The sequence below is a fragment of the Lissotriton vulgaris genome, chromosome 12, assembly GCF_964263255.1.
Source record: "Lissotriton vulgaris chromosome 12, aLisVul1.2, whole genome shotgun sequence".
NCBI classification, from domain to species: domain Eukaryota; kingdom Metazoa; phylum Chordata; class Amphibia; order Caudata; family Salamandridae; genus Lissotriton; species Lissotriton vulgaris.
The window spans coordinates 260,989,157-261,009,537 of record NC_141700.1 but is presented as its reverse complement, the minus strand read 5'-3'; the positions used below and the strand labels follow the sequence as shown (position 1 = coordinate 261,009,537).

Sequence of the window (20,381 nt, the reverse complement as noted above, 5' to 3'; positions counted from 1 at the left end):
AAAGTAGGAGTACTTCCTCGTAAGAAAAGGGATCACAAGATGGTGAAACCACAAGGATGGCCAATTATCTTGCAGGGGGACCAGAAGGTCAGATCTGAATGCCCTCACACACCTGCTATGGTGTCATGCTTTATCATTGAGTGCTCCTCGCCTGGCCGGCGCTGCAATGCCTGAGGGCCTGGGGGCTCTTTGCCAGAAATATTTTGATCTAAATATGCCATTTAGGTGAATGCATGAGAGGGGACAGTGCAGAAGTGTATCCAGTGGAAAGTGAAGTGTGTCTCAAATAGAGTCTGGTGCCCTAAATAAATTCATTATGGGGTAAGGGTACCAGGACTAAGTAAAACAAGGTGTGACACCTGTGTGTAAAAGTGCTGGATGTTGTTGTGCTGTCTTTGCGCAACATGTAGGAGACGATCATTGTGCAGGGTGCATGACCTGTCTGCGTGCTCTTGACCTTTCATCCGACTGAGGCCAGGGGGACCAGGGGCAGTGCGGGGTCAGATGTGGTGCTTGCGGACGCTCGAGGTGGACAGAATAGGGAGCGTTGGGGTGGTTGCGGTGGTCTGTGTGAGTCGGGCATGGCAAAGAGCGAGTGCGGGGAGAGGGCGATTTGGGCGGTACAGATAGAGGACTGGCATTGCTCATAAAGGTTGCTGCGGGTCGGAAGGAATGGGGGCGCGGGCCCAGTGGTTGGTGGATTTGGGAGTGTGCCGTGGGATGGTGGAGGCTTGCAGTGGGGGTTTGGCGCACACTCCTCCTCTCTGGGGATTTGGATGGGTTTGGACTGGCAAAGCGGGGCCCTGGCGTGCCAATGGCGGTTGCGTTTTGAATCTTGGGGGGCTCATTTGTGTCCGGTTGGTTGATCTGGTTGCGGGGTCAGGATTTCAGGAGATGTGTGGGGAGGGGTGTATCCTGCGGTTGGACGACGGGCGTTGTGGTGCTTGTAACGGGTTTGGAGTGTAGTTAGGCAGGCGAGGTTAGCTCCAGAGGGTAGGTGCCGGCAGGTTGCGGTGAAGTGGTGGGGGGCTGCTGTGGGCGCATTGGATTGGTAGTATTGAATTTGGGGGTTGGATGCAGGAAGGGGGGGGGGCCGTGTTCGGAATTGCAGACATTGGAGCGGTCGAATAATGTTACATCTTGGCGTGGCTCAACAACAGCCGGTGATCCTGGGCAGTGTAATTCGTTCTGGTGTAGCGCACCGGGAGGGGGGCATAAAGGCGCAGGGCACAGCGTTGGGGGGCCACACGGGGAGTATGGGTGCCACCTGATGGACCGTTTAGCGGTGCCGCGAGCAGGGGAGGTGGGTTGGAGTAGGCGCAAGGGAGATGGTACAGGGGAGGCCTGTGAAGAGGGTTGGGCGCTCCTGAAAGGGGAGCAGCTTTCGAATGGTTAGAGGCTCGTGGAGGGTTACGGATGCGTGGGTGGAGCACAGGGTGGTAAAAGAGGGAGGGGTGCGGGGGGTCACCTGTGAGGCAGAGTGCGTCCTGGATTGCTGGGTTCAATAAAGTGAAGGAAGGTGGGGGGGTGTCTGGTGCCGCACACAGGCAAGGACCGGGGCCCAGGGGTTAAGAGCTGTCAGGCATCGTGAAAGACGCAATGGTGCTCTGCCCCCGGCTTCCCCCCCGGATGCCACCGGGGGGGCCTTGCAGTGGATGGTGACAAAGGTTTTTGTAAAAGAGTGACTGATGCAGGCGGCGTCTTGCGTGATGGAGCAGGGCTGCCAGGGTGCTTGGCGCAGCATAAATAGCAGCAGAAGGGATGAGGGCGATCACAGGGAGGGTGTGTGCGAAGTTTTGGATGGGTGGGTACATGGGAAGGCTGGGACGCAGGCAAGGGCGCTCGGGGAGGGGGGGCCGGTTTTGAGTTGTTGGTGGGCCAGTTGAGGGTTGCAGATGCGTGGATGGGGGGCTCGGGAACACAGGGTGTGTCCTGGCAGATCAGTGGGGGGGGCGGGTGGGGAGGGCTGATGCGGGTAGCTGCCGACACGGTTGGGAGGCAGCGGTGTGCAGGAGTAGTGGCTGCGGGAGGGGACCGGTGCAGGATTTGGGTGGGCGTCATGCAGGGACCTTTCATCCTGCTGGGGACAATTGGGATGGGTGTTTTAGTTCTGCGGGCGCTGGGGAGACATGGCGGGGGTCGGGCACTGTTTGGAAAGGGGATTGCAGTGGAGGATGCGGGGATGGGTCCAGGGGTGCCGCGCAGAGAAGTGTCCTCGGGAGAGGCACGGAGGGAGGGTGGCCAGGTGACCTGGAGTGGAGGGTGGGGATTGTCATGTATGGCAACAGAGGCGCTTGGGAAACCCGCTTGGATTTGCACAGCGGGCTTGTGGATAGCCTCCTTTGTGTGAGACAGGCCGGGGCTGGAAGCGATGGACGGCAGCTGCGCAGCATGTCTAGTTCTAGGACGGCCATTAGGCATGGCAGTTGAGAAGGTCAGCTGGGGGATTCCACGGGCGCCCAGCTTCATTGCGTGGGATTGCCTTTTCTGTGTTCCACCGTACACTACTAGATGCGCTGCAATATGCCAGAGTGCGGGTGGGGTGTGAGAGTGGTAAGATTTATTTTGTTTGTTTATTTATTTATGTGTGTTTGTGTAGCGCGGACGTTACCCGAAGGTGTCGGAGCACTTCGCAATAGGAACAGTAAGGATACATGAGGAGAAATTACAAGTGTACAAATTACAAAAGCAAAACGTTGAGTTACATGAGGCAAAAGTGCCAATTGTGAGCAAAATACAGGAGGTAGCAAACGGTACATTACAGGAGGAAAAAGTTACAGGAGACAAAAGTGAACAAAGAAGGGGAATTCATGAAGCAGTGTCAGGATTGCATAAAGTGACAAACAAATCAAAATAACGTTCATAAAATAAAAGGTGTTAGATGCTGATTTGTTAAATGCAGTGATTGGTGAGATGCGAAGACAATGAATAAGAGGTGGTATTCAGCAAGATGAAAAGCTCTAGTCCATTATTTAGATCAAAGTAGCACTAACATTATGCAGAAAAAACAAGGCCTCAAGTGAGAGCAATAAAGCAACAAGCTCTCGGCATTGCTGTGGCGGGGCGGGGGAGCGCATTCTTTTGAAGTCTATCAAAGCGGCCGCGGTCGCTTTGATGTTCTTGTCTTGTCTTGCTTTGTGGAAGGGGTAGGGGGAGCGAATTACTGTGCATGCGCCTGGCTCACATGAACTGTATGCGATCCGCAGCTAGGTAGATTTTTCGGACTGCTTACTATAATCTCGCCTATTCAATCCCTACGGGATAGAATAGGCGATACCTAAACAGTGGTGCTTCATTCGGTCACAATGTTCCAAGACAGCTATAACCAAAGTGAGGTAGACATATGTAATGCCTTAATTGCCCAAAGAGTCAGTCGGCATTTCATCAGGACCAGAAAAATAGTAGTTTGTTGCCCCCTGAGGGGCAGGGGACCTCTTTTCTAGTAAAGGATGGGTACTTAATAAGTACAGTACTGCACCTTGATAGTTGCAGCACAGTGATTCCACCTAAGGGAGAAAGAAAACAAGAGGTGGAAAAGCACATGCGACCAAATTAGGGTGGAAACCTATATCCACTATGCATTCATGCAAATTCAATTGTTCACTAATATGTGCACTCAGCAATAATGGTGTGCGCCTTCATGAATAACAAGTGAGACAAAAGTTAAAAAATCTCAAAGCAAGCACTTTTATTAAAACTCTGTGACACATGAAGGCACAAAATGTAGGGGCATATTACCAAGGAGGCGATATGAAATTATTTCGACAATTTCATCGCCTTATCAGCAAATGCACGCTATCGCGTGTTTTGCTGATTTAGCGAGCCTTTCAACAACACCCAGCTTTGCATCTCTAATGAGATGCAAAGTGAGCGTTCCAGAGCAAAATAATAGGAGAAATGTCGCTAAGCGGCATTTCTCCTATTATCAAGCTGCACGTTAACAAGCAGAGCGTTAGGAAAAGTAGCGCTAACCACAGTTAACGCTACTTTCCTAATGCCTGCTTGTGACCTGATTTAGCCATGTAATCCAATGGGAGGTGGTTTACATGGCTAAGATTTCCCTGCCCTATCAACAAGGTTAACGTTATTTTCAATGGAATATCGCTGGAAATCCAGCAATATTCCATTGAAAACGGCGAGAATCCCCGCTATCGCTGGGATTTTTATCTCCATGGCGTTAAGCGTTGTTAATATAACGCTAAAATGGAGATTATCGCCGGCGATAGATTTTCTCACACTAACAGTGGTCAGCGATAGTTATCGCTGCCGCTTGTTAATATGCCCCGTAATGTTTAAGGCGCTCAAATCGGTGTAATGATAGGTGTAGGTCAGCCATCAGACATATTCAAGTGGTGCGATTTATATGCACAAACAACTGCTGTTTATACTTACCCCAAGGTGAGCAGGAAATTATCCCCTTAGGCAAGGAGGAGGGTCCAAGAGAAACTATGGGACACCTTTATGAGAGGGGGAAAGAAAGAGGCAAACATGGCCGTGTATTGAAAGAGTCAAAGATAAACTGACACAAACGTGTACATGAGGATTGTGAACGGTTGCTGAGACTCACAGTACAAAGGTGCACATAGGTGAAGTTGGTGCTCTTATACTCAGCATAGTCCAGGACATTATCATAGATCAACACACAGTAACGTGTTATTGAGGGTTTTAAATGCCGCCCATTGCTTGGACTCGCAGCCAAAGAGGGTGCGTATTAATCAAACTGGATCACACTTGCTTAGCGCAGTCCAGGGCATTGTTATTGGTAAATAAAAACAAAGACACGTAAACATGTAGTTGAGGAAGAGAGGCAGGCCCCGTTGTAAAGGCTCACTGCCCAAAAGTGCAGATTGGTAACACTGGCGTGCACCTGCACAGCGGTATAAGGAACATTGTCACAAACATAGTCACACGGATGTGTGCTAGAGGATTACAACAGCAAGCCTCAGCAATGGTTCACTATTGTCATGTACACGTTTGTGTCAGTTTCTCTTTGACTCTTTCAATACACGGCCATGTTTGCCTCTTTCTTTCTTTCCCCCTCTCATAAAGGTGTCCCATAGTTTCTCTGGGACCCTCCGCCATGCCTAAGGGGCAATTTCCTGCTCACCTTGGGGTAAGTATAAACAGCAGTTGTTTGTGCATGTAAATCGCACCACTTGAATATGTCTGATGGCTGACCTACACCTATCATTACACTGATTTGAGAGCCTTAAGCATTTCATGTTGTGCCTTCATGTGTCGCAGAGTTGTAATACAAGTGCTTGGAGATTTTTAAACTTTTGTATCATTTGTTATTCATGAAGGCGCACACCATTACTGATGAGTGCACATATTAGTGAACTGAACAATTGAATTTGCATGAATGCATAGTGGATATAGGTTTCCATCCTAATTCGGTTGCATGTGCTTTTCCACCTCTTGTTTTCTATCTCCCTTAGGTGGAATCACTGCACTGCAACCATCAAGATGCAGTATTGTACTTATTAAGTGCCCATCCTTTACTAGAAAAGAGGTCCCCTGCCCCTCAGGGGGCAACAAACTACTATTTTTCTAGTCCTGATGAAATGCAGACAGACCCTTTGGGCAATTAAGGTATTAAACTTGTTGACCTCAATTTGTTGATAGCTGTCTAGGTACATTGTGGCTGAATGAAGCAGCACAGTTTTTACTTAGTCCTGGTACCCGTACCCCTTAAAGAATTTCTTTAGGGCACCAGAATCTATTTTAGACACACTTCACTTCCCACTAGCTAAACTTCTGCACTGTCCCCTCTCATGCATTCACCTACATGGCGTATTCGGACAAAAGATTTCCGACAAAGAGCCCTCGGACCGGTCAGGCATTGCAGCACCGGCCAGACGAGGAGCACCCAGTGATCAAGCATGACACCCCAACAGGTGTGTGAGGGCATTAAGATCGGACCTTTTGGTCCCCCTGCAACAGAATTGATCATCCTTGTGGCTTCACCACCTTGTGATCCCTTTTCTTACAAGGCACTACTCCTACTTTAATGGTTAGTCAGTTTACCTCTGGGCGGAGCATGGGCGTAGGACCTCCTTAAACATTAAGCTCTTCATCCCCCTATTTGATATAATAGATACTGATGTGCAGTCACCCCTCTGGATGGATTCAAGAGTGCCAGTCTCTGGTACTCGAGAAGGAGTTCTAGATACCAGATTCCCACTAACACCTAAGTGGGTAAGTTAGTGGGAGTTCACTGCCCCCTCCCCCTCTCTGCTCTCATCTGCTGCTTGTTCGTGGCTTTAGCTCCAGGTCTGATGGATACCTGTGCGTCCACCATGATCGGACCAGGCCTCTGCTCTCTCAAGCCCCTTTCTCCTTTACTCTGGGATGGATCTTGTCTCTCTTCTCCAACTGATTGAGCATATAGTAAATGATGTTTCTGAGAGACATTTATATGAGCACCGTTGAGTTGCCTAAAACTCCTTCTTCTGTACCTCTTATTCAGGATGATTCCCAGGCAGAAAGGAATGTAGATCCCATAGTTACAGCAGTGGATGGAGATGATAATCCCGATCCCGAAGGAAAAGGGCGTTACATTATGAGAGAGGGTCTAGTTAAGGTTGTGCACTCATCAATCTAACATTCCATTAATGTCTTCAGGTGGTTTCATAACATCAACTAATGTCCAAGACGCCTACTCTGATGTACCTACTCTGATTTATCTATCAGGAAAGATTATCACTTTTCTTCCAATTCGCTGTTCATTATAGGCATTTCCAGTTCCGGTTGTTCCCCTAGCCTGATGCTAAGCCGTCGTGTGTTTACATAAATCTTGGTTTCCTTGGTTGTAATCCTTCAGGAGGAAAGCATCAAGGTGCATCCCTACCTGGACGTCTGTCATGTTCATGCCCCCACTCTTCAGACAATATGCTTCTGCTTAGGACACTCTTCAGGTGTGTTGCCTTCTCTAGTCTCATGTTTGTCTTCTAAACACAGAAACATGCCACTTCCAGCCAAGTCAAGATGTAATTGGCGAATTGTTTGTTTCCTCAACAGGAAATGTTTCCCTTCCTCACCATCAAATTGTAAAACTTCAAACTCATCTTGAATCCCTGCTGGGCTCTCTACTAATTTCAAGCCCATTGATGTTACCTCAGCATTGTTGAGAAAAAAAAGTAGAAAGCTTCATTTAGTCCTTCAGAGCCCTCTAAATTCCATATGATGCCACTCCTATGCTAAGCTTGTTGAACATGTGATCACTTTCAAACTCCGGAGTTTGGTGAAAATAATCAATTTTACTTCAAACAGGTGGTCTGAGAAGACTTTAAGAAGTACTACAGTGTGACTGAATAGCCTTGTTGAGTGCATCATGTATACAGTCTCTTACGTACCCTTTGTCTATGGAGGTAGCTACCGTAGAAGAGGACTCCGCAGCTTCAGTGGACAGAAGCTGGCCTGAAGCTGGTGGTGGTGGTGGGGCTGGAGATGGAGGTGGTACAGGAGAAGGGTCTGGCAATGGAGGTGCTTCAACAACCTTTGTTTCTAATAACAAAAAAATAAGATGACATTTTAAGTAGGAATACAGATAGTAAATTCACATGCCAGGCAAACCTTAGCAGGATTCCTGTGCCTTCCCATGTGCACAATCTGTCTATTGTCCTCCTCAGTGTTCGCAACTTGTGTATTATCGCTCTCTCTCCATGGACCTCTCGCATATACTTCATTCTTAACCTCTTCCCAGGTTTGTTCCAGCATCATATCTACTTCTCTCACAAGCTCCTCCCTATTTCTCCCACTCTTTTTTTTATGCTCCACTTTGTTTCTGCATATTATCATATACTGTTTTGTCCACTCAACTGTCTTCTACTTCTTTTTGTGCAGATGTCACACTCACTGCTCTTCCCTCTGTCTTCTGTCAAACCCAATCTCTGTCCCTGTATTTCCTTAAGATCATTCCATGCTCCCCAATAGTTCAGTCAGTGAAGAGATGATCAAAATACATGTACCCGCAGAAGGACAGAGCCTCTATCTTCTCCAACTCAGATACCAACCTTCACCCGTACTTGCACAACCATTTTTACCTCACACAATGACACCCGTGCTCTTCCCACTAAAGACTCAATTCCAGTTTGAAACTTGGCCTTTCCTTGTATTTGTTTTTGCTGTACCCCTGGGCGACTTCTTATTAAATAAATATATGTATATGTATGTGTATGTATATATGTGTCAGTGTGTATATATATATATATATATATATATATATATATATATATATATATATATATATATATATATATATGTATGAGGTACGTTCAGTTCTCAGCAGATGTGGCGCAGCGCAGTAAGCCGCAACGACAAGCAGGAACAGGCGAGACCCAGAAGTGGTGCAATACGATTTTTATTTAAAGTTTAGCCCAGCACCAATCCGCCATGACGCGTTTCGGGTAGAGATACCCTTGTTCACATGACAACATCACGAGGGATGACCACCCCTTTTAAAGTGCAAGTAGTGCCATCACACGTAATAGAAAGTGAAAATATACTCAACTTTCCAAACCTACAAACATTTGTAGAATTACTGCATAAATGCAAGTATGCACAAAAATAAATACTGTTTGTCAAATGGAATTCAAACATTAAACACATGGCATTGGCTAATGAATAAAACTTCATAATGTACACAAAATTTAAAAGCCAATAAATAATTATAAATAATTATAATACCATTAAAATTCTCTTAGAAGGTACTTGTTTTTGTATATTCTTCAAATCTATAATGATGAATAAAAAGGAAACATATATATATATATATGTGTGTGTATATATATATATATTCACTGCAAAAAACATAGGTTTCAGGGACGTTATAGTTAGTTGGACATTTGACTCATATAAAACCAGAGAAATTTGCCTGTTATAGTTAGTTAAGCTAACTATAACTTCGGCACCAGTAATGCACTGCTGATGATGTCACATATTACATCACTCATGACATGGTCAGTGACATCACTCATGACATCACTGATGAGATCTCAAATGACATCACTGATGACATCATCCAGTGAATACGTGTTTCTGTAAAGTTTAAATATTTTTCATATATATCTATGCCAAGGTCTATTCAAGAATAAGTCAATCTAAATGTGCCTGAATACATTATTTAGTGGATGCATGACTGAGTCTATAAGTCACTGATTGAATATATGTTACTGAATGCATGGATTAGTGACTAGACTGTGTTAATGTCTCTCTTAGTCTCTCATTTGATGTGTAAGTAGATGCATGGGTTGGTGAGTAGCTACATCAGTGTGTATATGTATTTTTATTTGATTGTATGAGTATCTGTTAGGGGTCTGAGTGTCTATGTGGGTGTGTGGGTGGTGTCTGACTCTGTACATGAATGTCTGAATGGCCGATTCACTGGTTCTATGGATTCAAAAGTGCATCTCAGAACGGCTGTACAGACAGCTGACTGTGTATACAGGTGTGTTGATTAGTGAATTGAAGTCTCAGTTGTGTACATGTGAGTTATTATATATGTTTTTACACCCTTTATATGAGTCTTGGGGTGTATAATTGACTACGTGAAAGACTGTGATTGCACGAGTGTCTATATACACAAATGTGTACATGTATTAGTGATTGTATAAGAGAGTAAGAGAGTAAGTATGTGATAGTATCTATATAAATAAGGAAAGTGATATGTGTATAAATAAGGCAGGTGTTGTGTATATATCTGCATAGGTGAGTACATGGGTGTATGATTTATTTTTGGCATGACTGAATAGATGTGTGAGTAACTCTATGGATCAGTAGCACTGTGTAAATGTATATATATATATATATATATGTGTGTATGAGTGGAGATTATACTGATGTAATGATGAGTGACACCATGTATGAGTGACTGTATCAGTGTATATCTGGCTCACAATATATAGATAGGAATCAGTGGATGGATATCTAGTATCTGGTATTGGTGTGTCAATGCTTTTCAAAACGGTAGTCTGCAATTTAGAGTGCTTGTATCAAAGGTTATATTGCAGTGTGAAAAGGTGTGTCAGACTATCACGTGGATGATGTCATCAGTGATGTCATTTGATATGTCATCAGAGATGTCATGAGTGATGTCACTGACCATGTCACGATTGATGTAATATGTGACGTCATCAGCAGTGCATTGCAGGCGCGCGAGTTATAGTTAGCTCAACTAACTATAACAGGCAAATTTCTCAGGTTTTATATGAGTCAAATGTCCAACTAACTATATCGTCCCTGAAACCTATGTTTTTTTCAGTGAATTTCTAAGGTTTTTTAAATGCTAATTCCTAACTATAACATCTGTAAAACCTATGGTTTTTTCAGTGAATTTCGAAGGTTTTTTAAATGTTAATTTCACATTTTAATATTTATAAAACCTATTATTATTATTAATTTTATTATGTTTTGGCTCTCAACGAAGGCCACATAAGATACACAATACACATTATATACAAAAGAAGAAATTCAATACAACTATCACAAGACTACCTGCGTCGATTGACAATAGACAAGAATCATCAACACCAAACACCTCCATATCTCCTTAATAAATCGCTAAAAAACCTTTAAAAAAATTAAAAATATGGAAGCAAAACATTTCATTTGGAGGGCAATACAAAGCTTGCAGGAAGATATTTACATTGGAAATGCCTAGTTGGAGACATATTGGCTTTAACCATTTCAACCGCAATAAGCGGAGTGCAGGGCATATCAGCAACACATAAATTCGATCCTGAACACTCATATTACAGAGATTACACATCGGAGAGGATCCATACCATTTGGATAAGAGTAAATTTAGAGGCAATAGATCATATCTTAAAAGAAACCATAATCTTCGGACACCATGTGGAATATTCCATGTGGCATAGGGTTGGGCAAACTTCATAGAATAAGAATTAAGAAGGAGATCACAACCCCCCTTTTCTTGTAATGCATTCTTATCTGTTTTAAAACAGAGTTCCCACGATGCCTGTTTCAGTAGGGTTTTTAGCTGAGCCGGCGAATGTAAGAATAGAACACTTTCATCTAACTCTAGAAGTGACACAGCTCTTCTGAAGTTCCTTACTAATCGGGAGAACTCTTTAAAGTTGCCCAACAATTCTCCTTTGAGAAGAGCTCTCAGCGATCCCGGTTCTGCTCTGGCCAAGCATGCCACCCATCTTACCAAAGCACATAGTCCCTGAACCCAGCTGCTCTTAAGGCCAAAGTCGAGCCTACATGCGGCCAGGGAGCACGCGGTGTTGAGGGTAGATAAGGATCTTAGGAGTTTCCCTTCAATTGTGTGGCAGAAACCCCAGTGCTTTAGCTCTACAAGTTCTATTCCATATAATATTGTAGCAGGAATCTTTGCCCTATACACCTCAAGAAGACAGGAAAAGTGTCTTTTACCAGTGGCGAGATAAAGGGAATTCCAACCTTTGCCATGAGCGAGGGCTTTACGTGAACTATGCTCGATATGGGGATTCTCACTCAAATTGGCCGCAATTATTTTACCCAAAAAAGTATAGGATTTGACAACCTCTACTTTCTGGCCACCTATGGACCAACCGAAGTTTTCAGATCGACACTTCTTTTTCCCTGCAATACACATAATTTTACTTTTAGATGCATTAATCTTCATAAAATGAGAGTCAGCTAATGCATATAAAGCCTGCAGACGATTAGCCAGGCCCTTAGGTGTTAAATCTAGGACGAGGATATCGTCTGCATACATCAGACAGGAGATAGGGGACCCCCCCACCACCGGAGCTATGCCCACACAAGCAGACAAGGAAGCAGGGAGATCTACAGTATACAGGGAAAACAATAATGGAGCCAAAAGGCAACCTTGTTTAAGGCTGTTCAAAGATGGAATTAATTGCGAGAGACCCCTTTCTCCACCTTGGAGCACACGACACCAAGTATCCGTGTGAAGGGCACGTACAAGATCCAATAGGTAAGATGGTAAACCTAATGCTGCTAATTTTCTCCACAGCGTACGACGATCTACTTTGTCGAACGCTGTGGAGAAATCAATAAACGCAGCAAACACCACCCCCCTTCGGACATGTGTGTATTTGTCCCTGATCACCTGTAGGGCGGTGAGATTATCTAATGTACCGTGCCCCCTACGGAAACCAGTTTGTTCTAATGGTAAGATGTTATTCTCTTCGACCCATTCGTTAAGTAATGTTAAAATACATTTTGCAAAAACCTTTCCGATCGAGTCGAGGAGAGCTATCAGACGGTAATTCATGGGGTTGTCCCTAGCTCCCTTCTTAAAAATTGGGATCAATATACTTCCCCTCCAAGAAGCAGGAACCGTTTTAGTGACAAAGCACGATCTAAACAATGGATAGAGTATCTTACTCCATAAAGAGGGCTCCTGCTTCAGAACCGTCATAGGTAGCTCGTCAGGTCCCATTGCTCCGGAGGAGCGCATGTTTTTTATGGCCATTTCTATGGTTTTCTCTGTTGGGAAGTTAATAGGACCATCAGATGATAGAACAAGCTCACTATCTTCAACCAGTGTGTCATTCCCAGCATAGAGCTTAATATAAAACCTATATTTTTTCAAATTGTTTTTTAACCCCTTCCATGCTCACGACGAGCTCAGCTCGTTCGTCATGCAGCACAGTGCTCCTGTGCTGATGACGAGCCTAGCTCGTCATGACCACACCAGTTTTTATTGTGGTCCAGCACAGGAGGGGGATATCGATCGCAGCCAAGAGGTTAATATTTCACAACTCTATCATCCTTTTTTTTTTTTAAACTTTACAAATTATGTAATCTTTTATATCTTCCCCACAAAATATGTATTTTTTTTTGGGGGGGGGGGAACTACAGTCCCATACCGGTAGTCAACCAACCTCGATCAACACGCAAATCCTATCAACCTTTACGGGTTTGTGGCACCGCGTCCCGCGTAACATGTACATATGAGGTTGCGCCAGCTGCTACTTTGGTATGCGACGGGTACGCACTACCAAGCCACGCATTACGTCATGTACGTATAGAGTCGCGGCTGCTGCGTGTTGCGTATGCAATGAGTGCACGCTGCTACGCCCTGCGTTACATCATAAACGTACAATGTCGCGCCGCATACGCCATTCCCTAATTTTTTTGTCTTAAAAACTATATCTAAAAAACTTTAAAGTGTATATGAGAGCAAGCGATAATTACAAATATTTTAAACAGTTATATATTTCTAACTCTAATAAACTTATAATATAGTAAATATATTTTCTCACAATCACATTGGGTGCGGTCTCATTGCGCACTGGCTGCGCGATTGCCATGTCACCATGAAAAAAAGCATTTCATTAGTTCATAACATTTCCCATTGTAACAGTTCGAAAACGCCACCCATTTTAGTCAATATATGTACTGCATTTCATGAGACACACCTCTTCTGCTTAGAGAGATTTGTTCAAAACTTTTTGCAATAGACGCATATTTTACACTACACACAACATGCAACCATCATTTTCATCAATATTCATGCTCTGTAAAGTAGCCTTCCACCTATGATAGCCATTCACCTAAAAGTTACATTACTAAAGTTTTCTCCAAATCCACAGGTAACATGGTTGCATACGCTGTCCCGAACGCAATTTAATATAGTACGGCCCAGAGACAGTATCACGCATAGATAATGAAGACACGGACACAGATAGAAAGTGGAAGTGGATATGGGCACGTACGCTCGACTTCTTTTTATTACCATGGTGACATATCCAGTGACGTCTGTGCTGGATGTGTGTGCGGTAAGTGTAAACCAGCCTTCAGGGAATGGTTGCTGCTAGCATCAACTACAACAGTAATCATTGGATCACACACAGACATTCAATATTAAAAGAATCAATAATTTATGCTGCAGTAAGGTAGGGACAGTAGATGTGAAATAATACCGAAATAATTCCATCGTAAAAGAACAACAACTTGTGGTATACTGACACACAATCAATAGACCTGAAATAATACACAAAAAGATTATATCATAAACGCTCCATCAGTTCTAGTGCACTCACATAACCACATCAAAAGCATTCAGCATGTGCGCAGCCACCGTTAATGCGTGCTTTAGACAGATCGTACTAGGAGCAATATCTGTTGCCATCAACACTGCACCATCTGCAATACCGACTCAATCTGAATTATGAACACTGCTGTTTGCAGTGTAGGCCATAGATAGCGGTCACAAAGGACCCACAGATACGTAAAGTCACTTCAACTACCCAGTTTGTCGTCAGCGAAGCAACATAAAAGAGTGTGCAAAGCCTGCAATGATACATATGCATGGTGCAGACAGTACACACTGGAGCAATGTCTTTTCCTACAGGACTACCTCACCTACAATAGCGACTCAATCTCAATTGTGAACACTGCTGTCTGCAGTGTAGGCCAGAGTGAGTGGTTACAAGGGCCCACAACCACATGGCATTCACTTGAGCTCTACAGTTTGCAATAATCAAACTAAAAAAAACGTGCTGATCCTGCAATGATGCATATCAGTGGTGCAGACAGAGCGCACTGGAGTAATGTCTTTTCCTACAGGACTGCATCATCTATAATACCGACTCAATGTCAAATGTGGACACTGAAGCCTGCAGTATAGGCCTCAGAAAGAGCGTTCAGCAAGGGCCTACAGCCACGTGGCATTGACTTGAGCTCTGCAGTTTGCAATACACAAAGCAAAAATAAATGTATGCAGAGCCCACAATTATGCATATGAGTGGTGCAGACAGAGCACACTGGAGCAATGTCTTTTCCTACAGGACTGAATCATCTACAATACCGACTCAATGTCAAATTTGAACACTGAAGTATGCAGTATAGGCCAGAGAGAGTGTTCAGCAAGGGCCCACAGTCAAGTGGCATTGACTTGAGCTCTACAGTTTGCAATACACAAAGCAAATAAAACATGTGCGGAGCCTGCAATGATGCATATAAGTGGTGCACACAGAGCACATTACATCAATCTCTTCTCTTACAGGACTGCATCATCTACAATAGCAACTCGATCTGAATTGTGAACACTACTGTCTGCATTGTTAATTAAAAGCAGTACTCACACACACAACCATCAATACTTTTTCTCACTCCCTCTTTATAAAATAAAACAACATAAATTACAGAGAACTCTACAATGAATAAATCAAAACAATTCGAATTGGGATTTCATCTCTCCACAGTCTACACTATTCACTGTTCCTTTGGACTTGCAAGATGAATGTGGTCATTTCGGTAAAACTATAACTGATATAAAAAAAACTACATGAAGCAAGTATACTAAAACAATATTGTGTATGTTTCAATAGACTTTCTAATTACTTAACTACTGGATTCTGTAATTAAACAATCGCCACGCAATCTAAATTGTGAACCCTGCGAAACGCAGTCTAGACCAAATCCAGTGGTCATTCACAACTCACAGCCACATACCGTTGGATTCGGAAGAACAGAGTTGGTTGCACCTGATCAGAGGGGGTACACAGAAATCATCACAGACTTTAACTTATGACATCCTCAATCATAGAATCAGACCCCATTTCACTGTTTGCACCTGCTGTACCACAGTACACTCCACCGACTACTGTCAACCAAGCCCAATAATCATGTGCAGCCATTAGCTATGGAAGCACAGACTGTGATGCACCTCAACACACAAACTTCTGAGAAAAGCAAGCAGCAGGTAATATCGGACATCTTCCATTGTGGGATCAAGACACTGTTCCACAGTTGGGACCTAGAGTTGGTTGCGCCTCATCAGAAGCTATACACAAAAATCATCACATTCTTTAACTTCTGACATCCTCAATCATAGAATTAAGACCTTGTTTCACTGTTCGAACATGCCGTGTACTCCAGCAACTGCAATAAACCATGCCTAATAATCATGTGCAGCAGTTACCTTCAGAAGCAGAGAGTCTAATCCACCTCAACGGAAAGAGTTCTGTAAAAATCAAGCAGAATGTAAACATCGGACATCTTCCATTGTGGAATCAAGACACCGTTCCACTGTTGGGCCCTAGAGCTGGTTCCACCTTGTCAAAGGGAGCACCTTCATCTCCACTCTCAGATGCAGTTATAACATTATCCATTATGGGATCAAGATACCGTTCCACTGTTGGGACTCAGAGTTCCTTGCCGCTGCTAGAAGGGAGTACCTCCATCTCCACTCTCAGATGTAGTTCTAACATAGTCTACTGTGGGATCAATACACTGTTCCACTGTTCGGACCTAGAGTTGGTTGCACCTGATCGGAGGAGGTACACCGAAATCATCACAGACTTTAACTTCTGACATCCTCAATCATAGAATCAAGACCCCGTTTAATTGTTCGGACCTGCTGTACCACGCTATAGTCCAGCAACTACATTCAACAAAGCCCAATAATCCTGTACAGCAGTTAGCTACGGAAGCACAGATTGTGATGCACCTTAACGGAGGGAGTTCTGTGAAAAGCAAGCAGCAGGTATTATCGGACATCATCCATTATGGAATCAAGACACCATTCCACTATTGGGACCCATAGTTGGTTGCAGCTGGTTGAAGGGAGTACCTTCATCTCCACTCTCAGATACAGTTCTAGCATTGCCAACTATGGTATCAAAAACACCGTTCCACTGTTGGGACCTAGAGTTGGTTGCAGCTGCTCGAAAAGAGTACCCTCATCTCCACTCTCAGATCAAGATATAACATTGTTCATTGTGGGATCAAGACACCGTTCCACTGTTGGGACCCAGAGTTGTTTGCACCTGGTCGAAAGGAGTACCTTCATCTCCACTCTCAGATACATTTCTAGCATTGCCCACCATGGTATCAAAAACACCATTCCCCTGTCGGTACTTGTCGGACTACTGTGTGACTATTATACAGAGCACTCCACGCTCCTGGGCCTAAGGCTGGGCACTGTGTGCCTGGGTCGTGGTAACCAGCGTTAATTTCAGGAGCCTTCCGAGCTCGCAGACCTCGGCCCAGGACCTTCTGCCGGCACGTGGTGGGCCCTCCTTCACATACAGTGGTGTCAAAAGGTGAACTGTGGGGCATATATGTGTCACAGCGGCCATGACAGTTTCTGACTACCAGCAGGCTGAGAGCATCATTCACGCACCCACCTTCGCTCACAGGGTCAGCCTCGTGGTGGTGTAAGCTGCACAGACCTGGCACACAGGTTCGCCACTCCGGAAGAGAACCACACCCAAAAAACGTGCCTTTTATTCATACCCCTATGCTAGCCTTGCATACGCCGAGCCAGCCCACTGCCCTAAACATTTGGGGGGGGGGGGGGCACGTACGCACTACCATTCCATAATCCTACTTACTGACTGTACTATCATGGTTGTGTCCACTGTCAACTTCACTCAATAGGCCATCAGTCCATGGTGACATGTACATGTCTGTGCTCTGCATACACAAGTCTGTCCGGCACATCCCCTCAAGACTTTTCATTGTATACTTTTATAATCGAGAATTACTTGCCACCTTCGCACATACTTTGCTCTAATCTCTCCCCGCATTCTACATAGTGAGTCAAAGGTGCCATGGCATGTTTAGTTTGTATACATGGCTAGCCACGGTTCCCACAGTATGTAGTGTCATTGTGTCTACTACGTGCACATGTTGTTTGTCATGTTGAATGTCATTATATAAAGTCGCGCATTTATTCACGAGCAGTGGTTTTTTCCATTTACATATCACTGTCTTAATGAGCATACAAATGTTTTTCTCACAGGTGAATATTGCGACCACAATGGCAGTCATTCATTACTATCCAAGAATGTCCAACTACAAGGCGCTTCTAAGCTTACAGCCACCAATCTTGCGTCCTTTCTTAAAAGGACACCAACTCCCACAATCACACCAACATTCACACAGCTTTCTAACAACAGTTATCTGCTTCTCAATAACATACACTCCTACGGAATGTGAGCTGGCATACCGCATGTCCTTACTGTTTTAAACACAGTAACTTCCTGTGGCAAAATCTATTCCCACCCACACACTCCCAAACTTCAACGTGGCCTTCAATTCCTAGTATGAAAACACATTTAAAGAAACAAACCAAACTAAAAGCACCTTTGTTCAGAACAGAAGTCCCCCTCACTTCTGCAAAAGAAATGTATCGACTGCAGACACCACGAACTTCAAATAAAATACACTCCCTTTACACTTTGTGAATTGTTACACAATTTTCAACACATGTCACACTCAAGGTCTGGCACACTTTTTTAACACAGTCTCCTACAGCCTTCTAATACGCTTTCAAACTGTTCTTCTTTTAATACCAGACTACATTCAGACATTCTTTCGATCATCTCTGGAATAACAGGAACAGTGGCCATAATTCTCGCCCTCTTTGCGGCCATCCTACTACTAATTCTACTTCTCAAAATGGCTACGCTCTCTATGGTAACAACTATGTCAGACAAAATATGCCTCTACGTCTAGCTACATCAATACTGTAAAAAACTGAAAAACATTTTGGCTACCTGCCTCTATCTATTATCGGAGCTAGCTACAACATAAGATTTATCTACACTTATGCAACATGCGTACAATCATTGTTTGATTGCAAAACTAGCCCATTCGACTGGCGAATGGATGTATGCCTTGCCAACATCTCAACAATTGCTCCAGATATCCAGCAGGTAATGGAGTATCTTGAAAGCCATGAACGACATTGTTCTAGCAGTGGAGAAATGGCGAATGCAATGCAAAAAGGAATCGCAGCGGAATGGGATTTCTGTGCAGCCGTGAAAGATCTCCTGCAACGTGTGACCTTTATCAACATTGCAGATTACCTGCCCATTCAAATTACCGCTCCAACATTCGAGGAACATTACTGTCGCTTCGAGGATATGAATTGGATCGCTTCGCTTTTCTCACACGATGGCAACAATAGCCTCTTGGAACATTACGCACCTCAAGCCGCTGAAGAACTTCTGGACTGAAATCTCCAAGACTTGTAAGACACTCACATTATTCTTGAATGGATTTTTTCCATCTTTTTTACTTTTTCCTTTAAATTTTTTATAATACACTTCAATCCTACTACTTTGATATAATAACTTTCTAAGTATACTCGGACATTTGAACTCTATCTTCCTTATTGCCCCTTACGTCTCCAGTCTAACCAGGAATCGGTGATGTATGGCCTATGTAAATATTCTATTTACTTCCAAAATTAACCTAAACCCGACACCCATTTAGAAACCACGTCTATTCTTTGTTTACACACCTCTCTGCCTGCCTGTTATTCACAAAGCCCTTTCACACAATTTTACTCAAAGTCAGCCTCTGCTCAGAACCTCACGATAAAAATGTAAAAAGACAACTTTGTTTAGGGAACTGGTTGGCACAGTGTGGTAATCATAAACTACCTTTATTTTCATTATACAATGTATTTATTTGTGTCTAATAGAATTCTGTAGGTCACATAGAACTGTAACATGTAATGTGCAATTCACTGATGCAGGAGCTTCGATTTGACTACAGCAGAAGCGGTTGGAGTTTGTCTAAGCTCTCTACACAAGAATGTTTTTTTTTAAACAGCTGAAGACAATAATTTACGGTTTGACAACAAAGGTACCGAATGTGCTTCTCAGAAGCAAAATGTTTGTATTCATCCTCAAAGTTCCAATGTGGGTAGAACTAGTACCAATTCTGACACGCACCACACTGAATCTACTGTACAACATATTGCTAACTATTCTACTGTTTATCATTTTCTGTTACAAAAAAGCACTGCCAAGGTACATAAAAAGTTTGATGACTACATTTTGCAATTTCTTTTTTATTTTTTTATTTTCTTAAATGATACATGTGGTAATCATATCCTACCTTTATTTTCTTTATAGAATGTAGAGTCATTCAAGTGTAATAGCTATTGTTTATTTCACATGCAACTGTAACATGTAATATACAATTCACTGATGCCGGAGCTTACATTTGGATACAGCAGAAGTGGTTAAACTTTGCATCAGCTGGATGCCCTAGCTCTTGCACCAGTAGGTCCAATTATGGAACTTAAAGAAAGACACTTTCTATACAATTTTCAAACTCCATCCCTTTATTACACACAACCGCTTTCTTAGACACAACTCATTTTACCATTTTCCTTCTCTGGGATTGCAACATTCTGCATTATATTCTTCACTATTATTCCTTTATTCCTGCTTCCTAAAACACTACATTCAACGCTTCAGACTAATAGGGATGAGTAGTTCGTTTCACACTCCCTGTATAGAATAAACGCACAGTAACACTACTTACACAGGTATGCTACAGCGGCCAGTATCCTACAGCACCCACAGCACATCACTTCACAGCAATAAACTCACGACTACACTCACAGTTTCATCCCCGAGTCTTCATACCGGTACCACTAA

At 43.6% G+C, this 20,381-nt stretch overlaps 1 protein-coding gene across 1 annotated transcript in view; it reads right to left on the bottom strand.

Annotated features, from left to right (window-relative positions):
- Window positions 1–20,381, bottom strand: part of CNGB1 (cyclic nucleotide gated channel subunit beta 1) — a 1,326,699-nt gene that overhangs the window by 1,138,143 nt on the left and 168,175 nt on the right. Inside the window, exon 9 of the mRNA XM_086945539.1 lies at window positions 7,356–7,506. Within this exon, the coding sequence (XP_086801665.1) occupies window positions 7,356–7,506 (151 nt within the window). The remainder of the gene's footprint in view (window positions 1–7,355; window positions 7,507–20,381) is intronic.